Source organism: Saimiri boliviensis, chromosome 15 (genome assembly GCF_048565385.1).
Source record: "Saimiri boliviensis isolate mSaiBol1 chromosome 15, mSaiBol1.pri, whole genome shotgun sequence".
NCBI lineage: Eukaryota > Metazoa > Chordata > Mammalia > Primates > Cebidae > Saimiri > Saimiri boliviensis.
In genome coordinates this window covers 36647373-36665420 of record NC_133463.1, presented here as the reverse complement: position 1 = coordinate 36665420, position 18048 = coordinate 36647373, and the positions used below count along the sequence as shown (strand labels likewise).

The 18048-nt window shown below is 36.9% G+C and overlaps 1 protein-coding gene across 8 annotated transcripts in view; it reads right to left on the bottom strand.

Moving 5' to 3' along the window:
• NBN (nibrin) overlaps positions 1–18048 on the bottom strand; it is a 49642-nt gene that overhangs the window by 20745 nt on the left and 10849 nt on the right. For 6 of the 8 annotated variants that reach the window (XM_074386897.1, XM_074386901.1, XM_074386895.1 and 3 more), the window contains 5 exons: positions 15480–15597; positions 14557–14750; positions 11675–11722; positions 8498–8595; positions 2470–2599 (listed from right to left, as the gene is read on the bottom strand). In XM_074386897.1, coding sequence (XP_074242998.1) covers positions 2470–2599; positions 8498–8595; positions 11675–11722; positions 14557–14750; positions 15480–15597 — 588 coding nt within the window. The remainder of the gene's footprint in view (positions 1–2469; positions 2600–8497; positions 8596–11674; positions 11723–14556; positions 14751–15479; positions 15598–18048) is intronic. The other 2 variants (XM_003940510.4, XM_074386896.1) reach the window with 1 other exon arrangement.

Below are 18048 nucleotides of genomic sequence, written 5' to 3'. Positions count from 1 at the left end.
CCAAAACCTTAACAATTTCTCTTGAAAAAGTTAAATCTGGCCTCAATATGAGTGTAGCAAAAAGGGGAAAAAAATATGGTTTATCATAGTGATATCGTAAGTATCTTAATATGACCACTTTATTATGTAACATTTAAAATAAAAACACAGTTGTAAGTAGAAAAATACCAAAAAATACAAAAGAGCTAACCCCCTCCAGTCACAAAAACAAATGAAACCCCTCTTCAGATAAAGAACCACAGAAAAATGATCTTTATGGACAAATATTAACTATTCAGACAGTTAAGTAGACCCATATAAAGTATCTTCAAAATTATAAGTAACATTCAAATACAGGCAACATCATACAATACAAACACATGTATTTCAAACTTATCTCACCAGTTACAAATAAGTTGAACAATTCTTTCCAATCATCCATGCACATTTGCAAGGAGTAAAAAAAAAAACCATCCTAAGACAGGAATTGCCAAACCACAGCCTGTAGACCAAATCTGGTCTGCCATTTATTTTTATAAACACAGTTATTAGAACACAACATATTCAATTACAGTCAGACACCACATAATGATATTTCTGTCAACAATGGACTGTAATATATGATACTTGTTCCATAAGATTATAAAGGAGCTGAAAAATTGCTCACCACCTATTGACAGCACAGTGCAACCCATTAACTGTCTATGGTGATGCTGGTGTAAACAAATCTGTGCTGCCAATCATATAAAAGTATAGCTCAATAGCACATACAATTTGGTACAGTATACAATACTTGATAATAACAAATGACTATGTTACCAGTTAATAAATTTACTATATTATACTTTTTATCATTAGAATGTACTCCTTCTTACAAAAAAATAAATTAACTTTAAAACAGTCTCAGGCAGTCCCTTCAGGAGGGATTCCAGAAGAAGGCATTGTTATCACAGGAGACGACAGCTCCATGTGTGTTAGTGCCCCAAAGGCCTTCCAGTGGGACAGGATGTGTCGGTTGAAGACAGTGATTGTGATGATCTTAACCCTGTGCAGGCCTATGCTAATATGTATGTTTATGTCTTTGTTTTTAACAAAAAAGTTTAAAAAGTAAAACAAAAATTTAAAATTTAAAAACAGAAAAAAGCTTATAAGAATACGAAGAAAATATTTTTGCACAGCTATACAATGTTACAAGTATTTTAAGCTAAGTGTTATTAAAGTTTATAGAGTAAAAAAGTTATAGTAAGCTAAGGTTGATTTATTATTGAAGCAAGAACATTTTCTGTATATAAATTTAGTGCAATCTAAATGTAGTGCTAATAATGCAACAATCATGTACAGTAATGTCCTAGGCCTTCACATGCACTTACCACTCACTCACTGACTAACCTAGAACTTCCCGTCCTACAAGCTCTATTCATGGTTAAGCGTCTTATACAGGTGGACCACTTTTTATCTTTTATACAGTACTTTTCTGTACCTTTTCTATGTTTAGATACCCAAATACTTCCCATTGTGGTATCATTATGTATAGTATAAGTACAGTAACATGCTATATAAGTGTGTAGCCTAGGAGAAATAGGCTATACCAGTGGTCCCAAACCTTTTTGGCATCCAGGACCAGTTTCGTGGTGAGGATGCAGGGAGTGGCAATGGTTTCAGGATAATTAAAGCATTATTTATTGTGTACTTTATTTCTATTATTATTACAGTATAATATATAATGAAATAATTATACAATTCACCATAATGTAGAAACAGTGAGAGCCTTAAGCTTGTTTTCCTGCAACTTAGACACTCCTATCTGGGGGTGTTGGGAGACAGTGACAAATCATCAGGCATTAGATTTTCCTAAGAAGCACACAGCCTAGATCCCTCACATGCAGAGTTCACAATAGGGTTTGCGCTTCTATGAGAATCCAATGCTGCTGCTGATCCTACAGGAGGTGGAGCTCAGGTGGTAATGCGAGTGATGGAGAACAGCTGTAAATACAGATGAAGTTCTGCTAGCTTGCCCGCTGATTACCTGCTGTGTCACCTGGTTCCTAACAGGCCACGATACTGTGGCTAGGGGGTTAGGGACTCCTGGGCTATACTATATAGCCTAGGCATATAGTACACTATACCACGTAGGTTTGTGTCAACACACTGTTTGATGTTCACTCAATGCCAAAATTGTGTAAGGAGGCATTTCTTTCAAAGTATCCTTGTCTTTAAGCTATTACGTATTGTCTCTTGACAATGACTACATATTGTCTATGGCTGCTTTCATGCTACAATGGTAGAGTTGAGGAGCTAGGACAGAGATCAACAGTCCTCTAAGACGAAAATAACTACTCTCTACTCCTTCACAGAAAACCTGTTGATCCCTGTCCTAAGATATCATTTTCCCTGGCATCCCACTCTCCCATGCTGTATCCCTCAAGAGACAACCTGATCAAGATATTTACTTCCCGAATATACTATTAATTTATAACAAAGAAGCTTTACCAGGTATCTGCTTGCTCTGATTCTGTATCAGCCACATATGTTGTAGTGTTCACTGGGGCGCTTGGCATTAGTTTTTCATCAAATGACAAGCCTTGTGAAAGGCTTGGTCCTGGAGTAGTTGTCTTTAGTCCTGTAAATCACACAAGTAGAAAGAAAAAAATCACAACTGCTAGATATGAGATGGACATTTGGTCACTTCAAATTGTTAGTCTATGCCATGCGGATGGGATTAGCTATCGAATATTGCACATGGTTGTCTCCAACGAGTGCCACCAACAAACACAGAACAGTCTATAAGCAGCCTGTTGGCATCTATGACAGCCTTATCTAAACCCAATCATTTTAAAGTTACTTCTAATCCTTTGTGCTAAAGTATTATCAACTTAAAGAAAAATAAAATAAGCAAATTCTAATTCAAATTATGTGTTAAGTTAGTGAGCCAAAAAAATTATATTTATTCCTCCATGGAAAGTATACACACACTACCATCTACAAAAATCAGAATCAGTATGAGTTTTATTTTCATGAGGAATACATTATTTGGAACAAATCATGTAAAACCATGTTAGACATAAACTTTTAGGCTACTCCAGAAAACTATCATGAATACCTCATCTTTTTACTTACCAGAAGAGCAACTTAGTTCAAGTGCCACTCTTCTGGAATACTTTTGGGCCTCCCACAATGAATTAAGTGCTCCCCAATTCTGCTTCTATACCACCATGCATATCACTCTATTAACAATTCAAGCCAGGTGCAGTGATTCATGCCTGTAACTGCAGTACTTTGGGAGACTGAGGCAGGAGGATCACTTGAACCCTGGAGTTTGAGACTAGCCTGGGCAACACTGGGAAACTCTGTCTCTACAAACAAACAAACAAAACAACAACAACAGCAAAAACTTGCCAGGCATGGTGGCACACACACTTGTGGTCCAAGCTACTTGGGAGGCTAAAGTGGGAGGATCACTTGAGCCCAGGATGTCAAGGCTGGAGTGAGCAGCTATCATGCCATGGCACTTCAGCCTAAGACCCTATTTCAAAAAACAACAACAAAAAAGCAATAAACAAAATTCACTTATGACTAGCTGGGAGACCTGTGTCAAGTTATCTGACTTTTCTATGCTTCCATTTCCTCATCAATAAAAAGGGAATAATTACAACATCCTCCTCACACAGTTGTTTGGAAGGTAAAATAGCCTCTAGAAAAATGCTTGGAACACAGTAAGCACTCTGCCAGCATTAGCTGTTATCATTATCATCACTTTACTTGTTTACTTGCTACTTTCCCTCGTTAGACTGGTGTCTCCTTGAGAACAGGGATTAAGCCTCGCTTATGTCTATATCACCAGTACTTAGAGCAATTTTTGGTATAGAGTAGACATATAAAAAGTTTACAGATTAAACTGTTAACTGAAAACATTTTTAAGTTGATATTTACTAAATACCTAAGTTAAATTATCATTCTGTTAGGTCCTAATGACATAAGATGTGCTTAATAAATATTTATTACTAATTCTAAATTCAGATACTTAAATGACTTCTGCCACTTTCCCTATGTGACCTCTAGAAGCTCATTGGCATTTCCTTTAAGACACATATCTCTAGAATTCATTTTCACTTGTACATAAGTTTAGAAAGAGTATAAATTCTAATGTTTATATAATCACTGAATAATTTAGTATAGGCTCGGTAAGGTGGCTCATTGCTGTAATCTCAGCACTTTTGGAGGATGAGGTGGGAGGACTGCTTGAGGCCAGGAGTTAAAAGACCAGCCTGGTCAACACGGTGAGACTTCATCTCAACAAAAAATTTAAGAATTAGCTGGGCATGGTGGTGCACACCTGCACTCCCCGCTACTCAGGAGGCTGAGGCAGGAGGACTGCTTGAGCCCAGGAGTTCAAGGCTGCAGTGAGTTATGATCATGCCACTGTACTCCAGCCTGGGTGACAGAGCAAGACTTTATGAAATAATAACAATAATTATTATAATAAGCTAATGACCCCAAATAACTGGTGTTTGTTAACAGATTACTTAAAATTTTCTCCTTGTTAAAAATACCACAAAGGCAGGAACTTGGTTTCATCTATTCACCTCTTTATTTCAACTGTCTGCCATAATACAGGTATATAACAAATGTTCAATAAATATTTGTTGAACAAAAAAGTGAATGTAAAAATATAGGAAGGAAGAGAGAGAAGGGAGACATTCCTTCTGTTTCCCCAAAGTTGAGTGTGCTATAAAATTATTTTAAATATCAGAGGACTATGACTTGGAACCCACATAAACCTACCTGTGAAAATGTACAAGAGCTAATGCTACCCATTACAGTATACTTTTTAATTCACTCTCATGACTTTGTTTCTATATGAATTAATACATTAGAAAATCAGCCTGGTAGTCAGAAAATCAAACTTTAGAATTGGCTTAGCTATGAAGTAGTTATGGACCTTAACTTTGCCCAGTCTTCATATACCTTATCTTTTAATAGAATGATTAGATGATTTCTAAGTCCCTTTCAACTATAAACACAGTTTCAACAGTGGGTGACAGAATTTTGTTGCTCCACACTGGAAAAAATAATCTTGTCTACCAATAGCTTAGTTCAATTACTCCAAATATTTATACCTACTACAAACAAGTACCATGCTTGCTGCTGTTAGGGGATCCCAAATTATTAAGAGCCTACAATCCATCTAGTGGCTGAAAGAGGCATGGAAACAACTGGTTATACTCAAAGTAGGAAGAAACTCCAGTCAGAATGCAAAAAATTTACTGGAGCATAGAAAACTGAGTAATTAAATCTGCCTTGGAGGGGCTGGGAGAGAATACAATTTAGAAAAGCTTCACAAAGAAGGTAATCATTTGTAGAATGAGTCAGATTTTGACAAGCAGTACTGAGCATTCTAGGAACAGAACATGATCAAAGTGAGGAAGTGTGGGAACTATTAAAAATACAGTACACAGGCTAGGCGCGGTGGCTCAAGCCTGTAATCCCAGCACTTTGGGAGGCCGAGGTGGGTGGATCACGAGGACAAGAGAGCGAGACCATCCTGGTCAACATGGTGAAACCCCGTCTCTACTAAAAATACAAAAATTAGCTGGGCATGGTGGTGCGTGCCTGTAGTCCCAGCTACTTGGGAGGCTGAGGCAGGAGACTTGTTTGAACCCAGGAGGCAGAGGTTGCGGTGAGCCGAGATCGCACCATTGCACTCCAGCCTGGGTAACAAGAGCAAAACTCTGTCTCAAAAAAAAAAAAAAAAAAAACAGCACACGTATTCTGTAGAGAGGCTTATGTAAAAAAGGTGAGGATGGGAGGAAGGCTACTGAGGACTCAGAAGTGTAGACAAAGGGCTTGGAGGTTAATTCTGTAGTTAATAAGAACCAGTAAAACTTTTTGAGAAAAGAAAAGGTAAGTTAATAGTTGCATAGTGAAATATTAACTGTAGAGATAACTTGGAGTAAGGACTATTACCAGGGCAATTATTAATAAACCAACTCTCCAGAGAAAAGGATACAGAGGGTTCAAACAGGGCACTGGCTGTGAGAAGGGGACAGTCACAGACCTCTTAAGCAGAAGCTGTACAGTGAGAATTTCAGGTCTTGGTGATAAAATGGAAAAGGAAGGATGAAAAATGACCAAAGTTTATAGTCTGAGTGCTCCTTCCTTTTATACAAAAGAAGACTCCTCTCTAGTTCAGTTCTTCCCAAGATATTCTAATTTAGTGGTTTCTGGAGTTTGTTTAGGAAACAGGAGCTTAAAAATCAAACAATACAAACCAAAAACCTCAGATGCCTAGGATGCATCTCAGAATGTTCTAAGTCATGGAGAGTGTAAGTTTGTATTAAAAATGGATTCTGAAGCATGTATCTAGTTGAAAATTCATTTTCTAAGCAGAGAAACACAGGACAGTTACCCCAAATGGGTGCTGAGTCAAGGGGTGCTACTGACTTAGATCTAATCACTGTTTTTATATATTTATTGTTATAGTCTAAAATTATTGATACTGGTCTTTTTTCTGTAACAGAACAGGAATCTATCAACAAAATAATATCTATAGCACTTGTTAGTTCTAAAAGTTGTGCATATTTCTAGTAGACAAGGAAGGAGTAGCTTCTCTAAAAATATGGCTCTCTTTGGTGTCCACATTAAAAAAACTTCTCTTGCCAAGAGGCTGAAGAACTGGCCTTTAGCTTTTCACTTCATGGGTGAATTCTGGGAATTTGGTGAAAATATTCATATCACAATTCTACCAAAATAAGTTATTTGGATATATTTAAAACTTTACTAGGACTTTAGAACTATGTGTTTTTGAAGGTTACCTATGTACAGACAAAAACATATCTAGTATACTCAACGGGAGAGGGTAGAGATGTCAGTTGAATAAACATTCTTATCCAAATAATAAAATACTAGCCTGTCAAATTTTATCAGATGTTTATCCTTTTGTATCAGCTCCCAGTCATTCCTACATCATCATTTCTCAAAATGTCACACATTAAAATATAAGCCATTTGTACTGCAATGTAATAATGTTATAACAGCTTTAAGACTCAGTTTGAACCAATTACTTGCTATGTGACCTCCAGCTAATTTCCTAACCTTTCTGTGAGCTCCTCCATTTATGAAAAGTAGATGATGCCCTTCCCTCTATCTTAAAAGGATTGTTCTGCAGATTAGTTCGATGATGTACATAAGTGCTTACTCTAGTCTCTGCACACTCCAGAGACCGCAGTTATTACTACAACTCATGGTTACTAATGATCTACGTATCTAATAGCTTCCTGGTCATTAGGCTCTAATGGTTAACTCCTTCCAAAATTTAGCTTGGTACACTCCTTACTTGTTTAAACCAAGGTTGCAGAGCACTCAGGAGATACACTGACTGACTCCATAGTTGTTGTTCAATGGACTACAGTGTGAATGACGCTCCCGGGAGTGTGCAAAGAGGTGGTGCTGTTCTCTAACTTGCCACTTTTCGCCAAAGTTCAATAGCTCCCAATGAAATAACTACAGAACAAATCTAGGAAGCAAATAAATATATATATAGGAATACAGAATGGATGTTCTGAGAGCTAGGCAAATTAGAGAAAAGTTAGCAGAGAGAATGTAAAAATCTCCAAAGTCAAAAAGCAAGAAGAAAATAAAGAACCTATTTTTATAATGGCTTATTTAAAAAAATATTGAAAAACTATGGAAATGTGTTTTAAATAATAAAAGGGAAATAGTGACTGTCTCCAAATACATTGGCTTTCACTGAGTGAAAGTGATTAACACTGAGATGATTATAATGCACATTCTTCATCTCAGTAAATGGCATTACTATCCACCCTGGCATAAGTTGCCAGAAAATTAGGAGTCATTTCTAACTCCTCCACAGGAAAGTCCCACCGGGTCTAGTTCTAATATATGTTCTGAATCTGTTCATTTTTCTGCATCCCTACTACTATCATGCTGGTCCAAGGCACAGGTTCTTTTGCATCTAGACTTCCACGATAGCATTCTATTCATATCTCCTCTTCCATCGTCAACCCTTAGAATTCTTCACACAAAGTGATCTGTTTCTCCTACCTGAAATTATCCACCACCCAGATCCTCACACAGCTGCCTTTTCTCATCATTCAGGACACATGGCTCAAATGTCACCTCCTGAGACCTTCCTTGAATACCTATCTAAAACAGCCTACTATCATCACTATTACATCACCTTGTTTTACCTGTCTTTATACTTGGCTCGGTCTGAACTTATCATGTATGTTTGTTTGTTTGCTTGTTTACCAAATCCTGATCTTCAGAACATGAAGTTCACAATAATAAGGATCTTATTGTATTTACCACTTCATGATGGTGTCCGCTACATGGCAGCCACAAATACTTACGGAATGAATAAATGAGTGAAAGTATAAACGGATGAATTTTAAACGATGGCAAATATGGTCACCTCTAGCAAGCATGAGTAATATATATTTAGCTTATCAATTTACATAATAAAGTTGCTAATGAATCAACAAAATAATGCTTTAATTACCTGTACTGGGATGGCCCCGAGGATCACAGTAATTCTTTGTAGTCATGAAAATAACCGCCAATCCAATTTCTGCTTCAGGAATAGGTCTAAGGCCTTGCCTAGTAGAATAAAATAGTTTAAGCATGATAATATATTAAAACTGGCAACATTTACTAAGCTGATGTCGAGATAAAGCAACCTTTTTTCTTTCCCAAATAGTTTTATGGTATGGACAGAATTTCAAATGCAGAGTACTATAATAGCTTACTCGCTAGGACACTGTTATGTTAACAAGTCCACCATCTTTTAGAAACCCCATTAACTTCATCTGTAAAATAAGCGGCTAGAGTAAAGGATATAGAGCTTCCGCGTTCTAAAATTCTGTAATTTTGGGAATAAAAAGAAAACAATACTACCCAAGTTAAAAAATAAAACAGGCTTTTATGGCCGGACACGGTGGTTCACACCTGTAATCCCAACACTTTGTGGGGCCAAGGCGGGTGGATCACTTGAGGTCAGGAGTTTGAGACCAGCCTGGCCAAGGTGGTAAAACCTCATCTCTACTAAAAATACAAAAATTAGCTGGGTGTGGTGGTACATGCTTGTAATCCCAGCTACTTGAAAGGCTAAGGCAGGAGAATCGCTTGAATTTGCGAGGAGGTTGCAGTGAGCTGAGATCATGTCACTGTACTCCAGCCTGGATGAAAGAGCAAGACTATATCTGAAAAAAAAAAAAAAAAAAAAAAAAAAAAAAAAAAAAAAAAAAAAAACCCACAACAGGCTTTTATAAACAAATCTATGAATACTATGATCCTAAGATGAAACTTCAAAGAGAGGAAAAAAGAAAGAGGAAGGACAGAGAGTAGACAGAACCACACCTAAGGTATATGTATATAAGTTACACCTTTCAGTAAATCAAACCATTTTGACAAATTTACATGTATTAAGGTATTTTTATATTACAGGGATCTTCTGGTGAACCTATTTTTTGTTGTTCTGTAATGTCAATGACTGGTTTTATAACAACAAAAATATACAATTGAATATCATATAAAAATTACACCTCAAAGTTTAACAAAGAGCTACAAAATGATACAGTTTTAATACAGTTTTTTTTTTTTAAGACAGAGTCTCGCTCTTTCACCCAGGCTGGAGTGCAGTGGCACAATCATGGCTCACTGCAACCTCTGCCTCCCAGGTTCAAGTAATTACTGTGCCCTCAGTTTCCCAAGTAGTTGGCACCACAGGCATGCACCACCACACCCAGCTGATTTTTGTATTTTTAGTACAGACAAGGTTTCTCTATGTTGGTCAAGCTGGTCTTGAACTCCTGGGCTCAAGTGATTGCCTTCCTCGGCCTCTCAAAGTGTTGAGGTTATAGGTGTGAACCACTTTGTTCAGCTAAGATACTTTAAATGGTTAGTTTGTAAGGTCTTTTTCAAATGCTTAATGTGTCTTTTTGTGTGTTTTGTGTTTAAATAGGATTCAGTTACTATACAATTAAAGTATCAGACTAAAAAAATAAAATTTTTAAAAGCATTATAATCAATTGATCACATATACCTACCTATAATTCAGGCAATTCAAAACTGGTAATTTATTATTCTACTAACTTTTACAACTACAGATTATACTATGTGAATTAGTTATAAAGAATGGCTACATAAAATAGAAATGTTTTAATATATATTTAATAATGCAGAAATTACAATATCCTTAATGGAGAAACACTGGGAACATTTATTTTAAAGTCAACAGTGAGATAAATGTGGCCACTATCATCACTTCTATTCAACATTGCTCTGGAGGTCCCAGTTGGGATAAAACAAAGAGACAAAAAAAGAGGTATCAGAGAAATAAAGATTAGAAAGGAGTATAGAAATATTCCTTATAGATGATATGATTTATAGAAAAGACTAGATAAATTATTAGGAAAAAAGAGGAGTCTGGCAAGATGGCTAGATATAAGGTGAATAGCTAAATGTCAGCTGAATTTCTTCACATCAGTAGTGATCTAGAAAATGTAAAGTGACAATATCATTCACTTATAATAACATCAGAAAACATATACTAGCTAGGAATAAATCTAATAAGATATTCAAGATCTCTATACACGAAGTATAAAATTCTATTAAGAGATTTCAAGAAAACCTAAATAAATGGAGATACCACATTCAAGGATAATAACTATTAAAATTTACATAAATTGTTAATTTTCAAGTTGACTTGTAGATTCAACACATTTCCTAATCAAAATCCAAACAAACTTTTACAAAAGATGATTCTAAACATATATGAAAAAATAAAGGGCCAAGAATAGCCAGGAGCTTCCAAATTAGAGCAAGAGACTTGTTCTACCAGCTAGGAGGACTTCATGGAAGTTATACCAATTAAGACAATGTGGTACTGGTACAAAGAAAGGCAGACTGATGAATAAAAAAGATAAAGTAAAAAACACAGCAGTGCATATATGTAACCTTGCTATAAAACAGAACTCTTGGCTCATGGCTGTAATCCCAGACCTTTGGGAGGCCAAGGCAGGTGGATCACCTGAAGTCAGGAGTTCAAGATAAGCTGGGCCAACGTGATGAAATCCCGTCTCTACTAAAAATACAAAAATTAGCGAGGCGTGGTGGCGGGTGCTTGTAATTCCAGCTACTTGGGAGGCTGAGGCAGGAGACTCTCTTGAACCAGAGAGGCGGAGGTTGCAGTGAGCCAAGATCATGCCACTGCACTCTAGCCTGGGCAACAAGAGTGAAACTCCGCCTCAAAAAAAAAAAAAAAAAAAAATTCCAGATAAGTTTAAAACAAATGTCAAGAACAAAAGATGGTATCAAACGACTGGTTAAAAAAAAAAAAAAATATGGGTGAGTATCTTTAAAGCACTGACTAAAACATAAAAGATTAACTTTTACTATACAGCAAGTCCTTGAATAATGTCATTTCATTCAATGTCATTTCATTATAATGTTGGCAAGAAAAAACTGATTCCTAGCCAGGGCCACTGTCTGTGTGGAGTTTGCACTCTCCTCCAGTGTCTCTGTGGGTTTTCTGTGTGTACTTTGCTTTACTACCACATTCCAAACAGGTGTGCATTCAGTGAACTGGTGTGTCCAAACTGCCCCAGTCTGAGTGAGTGTCGGTGGGTGTGAGTGTGCCCTGCAATGAAACAGTGTCCTATACAAAGCTGGTACCCACCTTGTACCTTGAGCTGCTGAATAGGGTCTGGCTACCCACAACTGTAAACTGGATTCGAGATGATAGTTATTTCACACAGAAGACTGGGCTAGGGGTAACCATGTAACTTATTTTCAAACATCTGGCTGGTATTTTAGATGATAGATTTTTCAGATGCTTACTCTCTGAAAAATAACTACTTAAATAATTGGTGAACAAAATCAACATGTATTATGTATGGATCAATGATGAGCATGTCACCAACCGAGGATTATCATTCATCCAATTCTGTGCAAAGCTACGAAACAGGTCAGGAGAGAAGAAAAAGCAAGAGGAGATAATAAAGATGAAATAACTAAATTAATAAAAGGAAGAGTTACCAAAATTTGAGCTGAGATACTGAAAAAATGTCTCAGTAAGAACAAAAATCAGGGTTGTATTATTTCCTTGGACTTCTAATCTTCTCTGGATGAGACTTAAATCTTTACCACTGATTTCTTACATTCACTTCTGACATCCAATCAATACAGCATGACAGTCACCAATCATAATGTTGCCCTGCTGAAGTTCAGTCAAGAGCTGGCTTTACTGGTCACTCTCCTTCTTATAATTGCTCTTTCATTGGCTTGAACTAAGTTAACAGGTATTATTTTAAGTGACAGTCTTTCTCAAAATATAATACTGTATTCCCTGCAAAAAACATATCGTGGCTAGGTACGATGGTTCACACCTGTAATGCCGGCACTTTGGGAGGCTGAGGCAGGAGGATCACTTGAGCTCAGGAGTTCAAGATCAGCCTGGGCAACACGGCAAAACCCCATCTCTACAAGAAATAAAGAAATTAGCAGCAGTGTGGTGGCATGTGCCTACAGTCCCAGGTACTTGGGAGGCTGAGGAAGGAGAACTGCTTGAGCCTGGGAGGTGGAGACTGCAGCGAACCGAGATCACACCACTGCACTCCAGCATGGGCAAGGGAGTAAAACCATGTCTCAAAAGAACCCCCCCAAAAACCCATATTGTAACAGGGGCCAAGGGTCACCTCATGATCAAGGCACCAGCATCTGAACTACCTTGTATTCCAGCTTGTTTATTTGTTTGTTTGTTTGTCTTTTACCTCAGAATGTCTATATATGCTGAAAGTGACAAGCTTGGCCTCCAGAATCAGATTGCCTAGGCTCACATTCTGGCCACCTTGCTCTCTCCCTCTGTTCTATGTAATCCCCCTTCTGCCTCAGTTCCCTCATCTGCACAGAGAGGACCACAACAGTAATTAACATATGAGGATGAGGATTAAATGTTTTTACATACATAAATTCTTAGGCCAGGGCCTGCTATGTAGGATAGCGTTTGGTTTTTTTGTTTATTTTTTAAAATATGTATTACCGCTATTGCTCTACCTGGCACATTCTTTGTCTGGCTCTTTGAAGACTGGTCATAGGTAAGACATTGCCTGAAAGAGGCCTTCTCTATTTAGAGTAAGCTTATTCTCCACTGCCAGGTTACTGCTTCCTTTATATACTATTGTAATGATATTTTTACTTGGGTCTTTCTCTGTCTCTCCCTCTAGACAGTAATCTCCAGTGATGGCAAGGACCATGACTATCTTGCTTTCCACTATATTTCCAGTGCCTAAAACACAATGGAACTACAGTAAATTTGTGCTGTAGTAGCAAGACAGTATTTTTGTTATACAGTGTATTTTCTCTTTTACGGTAGTTAACATATCTCAATTAAGGAAAATATTTAAAGGATAAATGACTAAAATTTTACTTTTTATTTCAGCAAGCCCATAAGAAAAAAACAAAAACAAAAACAAGAAAATCCCCACGGTGAGAAGGAACTCCTGGGACAGGAAAACTGAATCTTTTGTAGGAGCTGGCTATGGACTTTTCAGGCATACAAATACTTTAGGCCTCACCTACTTTTTGCTACTTGAAGAGCAATTTAGTCAAAAGACTGCCAAACCTGATATTTCCAGAGTACTTCCTGGCTTCAGTAATGCTAAAATTATTAATGCCAATTAAGGTCTAAAAAAACAAAACCTTCAATCAGCTCTTTCACAGTCTCCCTCCACACTACAAATATCATTTCAACCTATCTGACTTTTTTTCTGGTTTCCCGTAATAGCCTAAATAAGGATAGACATTTTTATATGTCCTTTTAATGGATAATAATCATCAAAGGGCAAATATATTTCAACTCTAGGCAACTGCAGAAAACCATTTCTTCGAGTTTTAACTTTCTCAACTGCAACATATTCTGTAAAAAAACACTACTTTGTTAATTTACAGAGATAAACTACAAATCCTATTAAAGTAATAAAAAAGCATAAAATATTTTGAGTAAAATTGTCATGAATAAAGATATTCTACATCTGAAATACCAAGTCACAATTAATTTTCAAATACACTATACCATAAAACCTTTTATTAATTCTTGTATCAGGCAGGCACAGTGGCTCATGCCTGTAATCTCAGCACTTTAGGAGGCCGAGGCAGGTGGATCACCTGAGGCCAGGAGTTTGAGACCCGCCTGGCCAACATGGTGAAACACCATCTCTACTAAAAATACAAAAATTAGCTGGGTGTGGTGATGCACACCTGTAGTCCCAGCTATCCTCTGGATCACAAGCAATCCTCTGCCTCAGCCTCCCTAGTAGCTGGGACTGCAGGTATGCACCACCATTCTGTGAAGAGAGAGGCTGCAGTGAGCCAAGACTGTGCCACTGCACTCCAGCGTGGGCAACAGAGCAAGACCCTGTCTCAAAAAAAATAAAAATAAAAATAAGAAAATAAAAACAATTCTTGTATCTACTTTTACGTTGTTAGGTGAAGAACAATAATAAAGTTAAACATAAAATCTCCTACTTGGATTTATTTTATTAATAAAGAATAATTCTATACCTTTGGAGCATATCCAATATTGACTGAATCCATTTCTTCTGAGAATCAGGAATTAAGATCTGTGAGTTTGTTATTCCTATATCAACAACACAAGTTCCTGGAGCCAAAAAGACATCATGTTCTTCTTCATTTTCTTCTGTTATCAACCTAGCTTTCCCACCTCCAAGGACAACTGCGGAACTCAATTTCTTATGCTAAAAACAGAAAGAAACACTTTTTCTTATGGCCTCTTTAGGGAAGCAGGAAAGAAACATTTTTAAAAGTAAATGTAATAATTAATTTCTTGAACATTCTTATAAGAATTTGATTTGGGAAACATAGAAGTACAATTCAAGAAGACTTGGTTCTACTTCTTGAGTGGGTAATTTCAGCTTCGACTTTGAGAAAGTCCCTAGTTCAAAAAGTCTCTGCAGCCCTGACTCTGTTACACTCTCTGTGGTTCCTCATCACACTTCCTAACAGAACTCTAACTGTGGGCTTATCTGCACTTTTCTGCTACAACATAAACTCTCGGAAACCCCATTTTGGCACACAGAACATATTCGACAGATTACTAATTAAAGAAGTTAAACTTACCTCTTTCAACAGATTACTTCTTTGAACAGATCTCAATTCAACAGATTACTAAATAAGGAATTAAACTAAAGAAGTTAAACAACAGCTTACTAAGTTAAAACTAAGTTTCCTGTCCTCCTCATTCGTGTATTTATGAATAGACCAGTTACCACAGAACACTTTAAGAAACACTGTAATTGCAGCCATGATCACTAGGCAGGTCTGGCACCTGGGCAGTTTTTTGTTCTACCTCACACTTCTATACAAAATCCCAAAATGAAATACATTAACAACTATTAATAAGAGTTAATAATGTATCCCAGTTTGCAGTGTATTCTTTAGGAAAATTTAGCTTATAACATAATTACCTGTTTGGCATTCAAAAATATAAATGTTTTCCCTTTGAAGATTTGTTTTCTTTCCTGTCGTCCTGACAGATCAATATTTTTACTCCCAATAGATGGTTCATCAAGAGGTGGGTGAAAACTGTAAAAATAAAGTATATTCTAATTATATACTACTATGTTTGCTATTAAATTTGGAAATGGAGTGACTATCTTACACTCAAAAGGCATAATTTCCATAATATCATTACAGTATTTTTTTTTTAAGTAGAAGTTTTATCAGGGACAAAATGACAGGAAGCATCTAAACACCTTTTCGAGAAATATGGTGGCAGGTGACACAAAGAAAAGCTAGAATTGATCATTAATATCTTTAAATAAATAATCCAAGGTAGACAATCATAACAAGATGAACATTAAACATACATGAGTCAAACAAGGTATCTGGATTACAAAAGGCGGACAGAAACATCATCCATAAAGATCAAATTCTATTAGTATCTTATGTTTGCTTAGAAGCCAGTATCTTTTAAAATGCTCATGATTCAATTTTACTAACACAATCATATTATGAGTGTTTTATTATAGATCTCTTTGAAGAAGTTCAGAATTTTTTTTTTTTTTTTTTTTTTTGAGACGGCGTTTTACTCGTTACCCAGGCTGGAGTGCAATGGCGTGATCTCGGCTCACCGCAACCTCCGCCTCCTGGGTTCAGGCAATTCTCCTGCCTCAGCCTCCTGAGTAGCTGGGATTACAGGCATGCACCACCATGCCCAGCTAATGTTTTGTATTTTTAGTAGAGACTGAGTTTCACCATGTTGACCAGGATGGTCTTGATCTCTTGACCTCATGATCCACCCACCTCGGCCTCCCAAAGTGCTGGGATTACAGGCTTGCGCCACTGCACCTGGCAGTTGGAAATCTTTAAACTTATATTATTTACTCAGTTTAAATAAAATTTTCAAAACAAGATTAAAGAATACAATGTTTTAGCTCTTTAATATAATGCTGTAAGAACACGTTAATCATACATCAAAATAAAGGAAAAATAAGAAAACAGAATTACAACAGATAATTCTTAAGCCTCTTTTCAGTCCAGTATTGCAACTTCCTGTATAATCAGATCTTTTGCTCCAGCTGTTCATAACTGACCAGCATGCATTTCAGCTTGTGTCTCTTCCTTTCAGTAAAAATCACTAAACTATGACAATGATGGTAAGGGGACAATGCAGGGAGGGAGAAATTCAGAACCTGGACAATCAGTCACAAATCAAGAGTTAACTAATTGCAGAGATCAACATCTAGTGTACTAAAAACACTTCAGTCATTAACCATCCAGCACTTTAGAACCAATTTCCTTACATCTTTCCCCTGGACTTCTCCTTGGAAAGTAAAGCTGGATTACGATTGAACAGTTATATTACTTAAATTTTTTTTTTTGATAACTGATGCACGTATTTTAATTCACCACAATGGATATTGTAAATCTGTATTAAAGTAATGATTTCTGGAAGCTGCAATTTCAAATGAGTTATCTGCAGGCAAGAGCAGACTCACGTGACAGGACAGAATGCAGGTCACTATGGTAATTCCAGTTTTTCTACATACCCGACTCTAAAATTCTATTTACTTTAAAAATCTTTTAAAATATACAGAGAACAGTAGAAACTATTTTAACTGTTAATGAAAACTAAATCTACAATAAGAGCACTGGAAAGTTAGTAGACATTTGGACACATAAAAAGGATCAATTTTTACCAAAAATTAGCTGGGCATGGTGGCACGTGCCTGTATTCCCATCTAATCAGGAGGTTGCAGCAGGAGAATCACTTGAACCCAGTAGGTGGAGGGTGCAGTGAGCCAAGATCACATCACTGTGCTGGGCAACAGAGAGACACAGCGTGGGTGACAGAGCGAGACTCTGTCTCAAAAAAAGGGGGGGGGGGGATCAATTTTTAATATCTCTTTGAATCCCTTTTATCCTTTATCTCTTTTTTTTTTTTTTTTTTTAAAGATGGGGTTTCACCATGATGACCAGGCTGGTTTTGAACTCCTGACCTCAGGTGATCCACCTACCTTGGCCTCCCAAAGTTCTAGGATTACAGGCGTAAGCCACCACGCCCAGCTGTCCTTTATCTCTTAACAAATATTCTCCCACATCTTACACTTGTTTTGTACTGTAAAACTCAACTAACACTTTATTTATACAAATAACTAGTTTATCTATCAGTCCATACAATAATATAACAACACTAGGAGAGATTACAGAGCCAGTCACAGACAAAAACAGAAAGTAAATGTTTAACACATACCTATGACTGAGTAGATGTGAGATTCTTCCTGCTTTCCCAAAACACTAAAGTTGAATGATTTTTAAATGACCTACAGCTTTATATTATTCACACTGTCATTCTTAATTATGCCACAGATAACAGTTTACAGTAGCCAGGGAGCAGCTAACTGTAGCTTAGTTCAATGAAGTTTGAGCCATGTTCCTAAACATATGCATATGGTAGCTATTAGGCCTCTCTAATGGTTCTACCAAAGTCCTAACTTTATTAGTGTGATTCCTTAATGGCTGGCTCCTCCACTA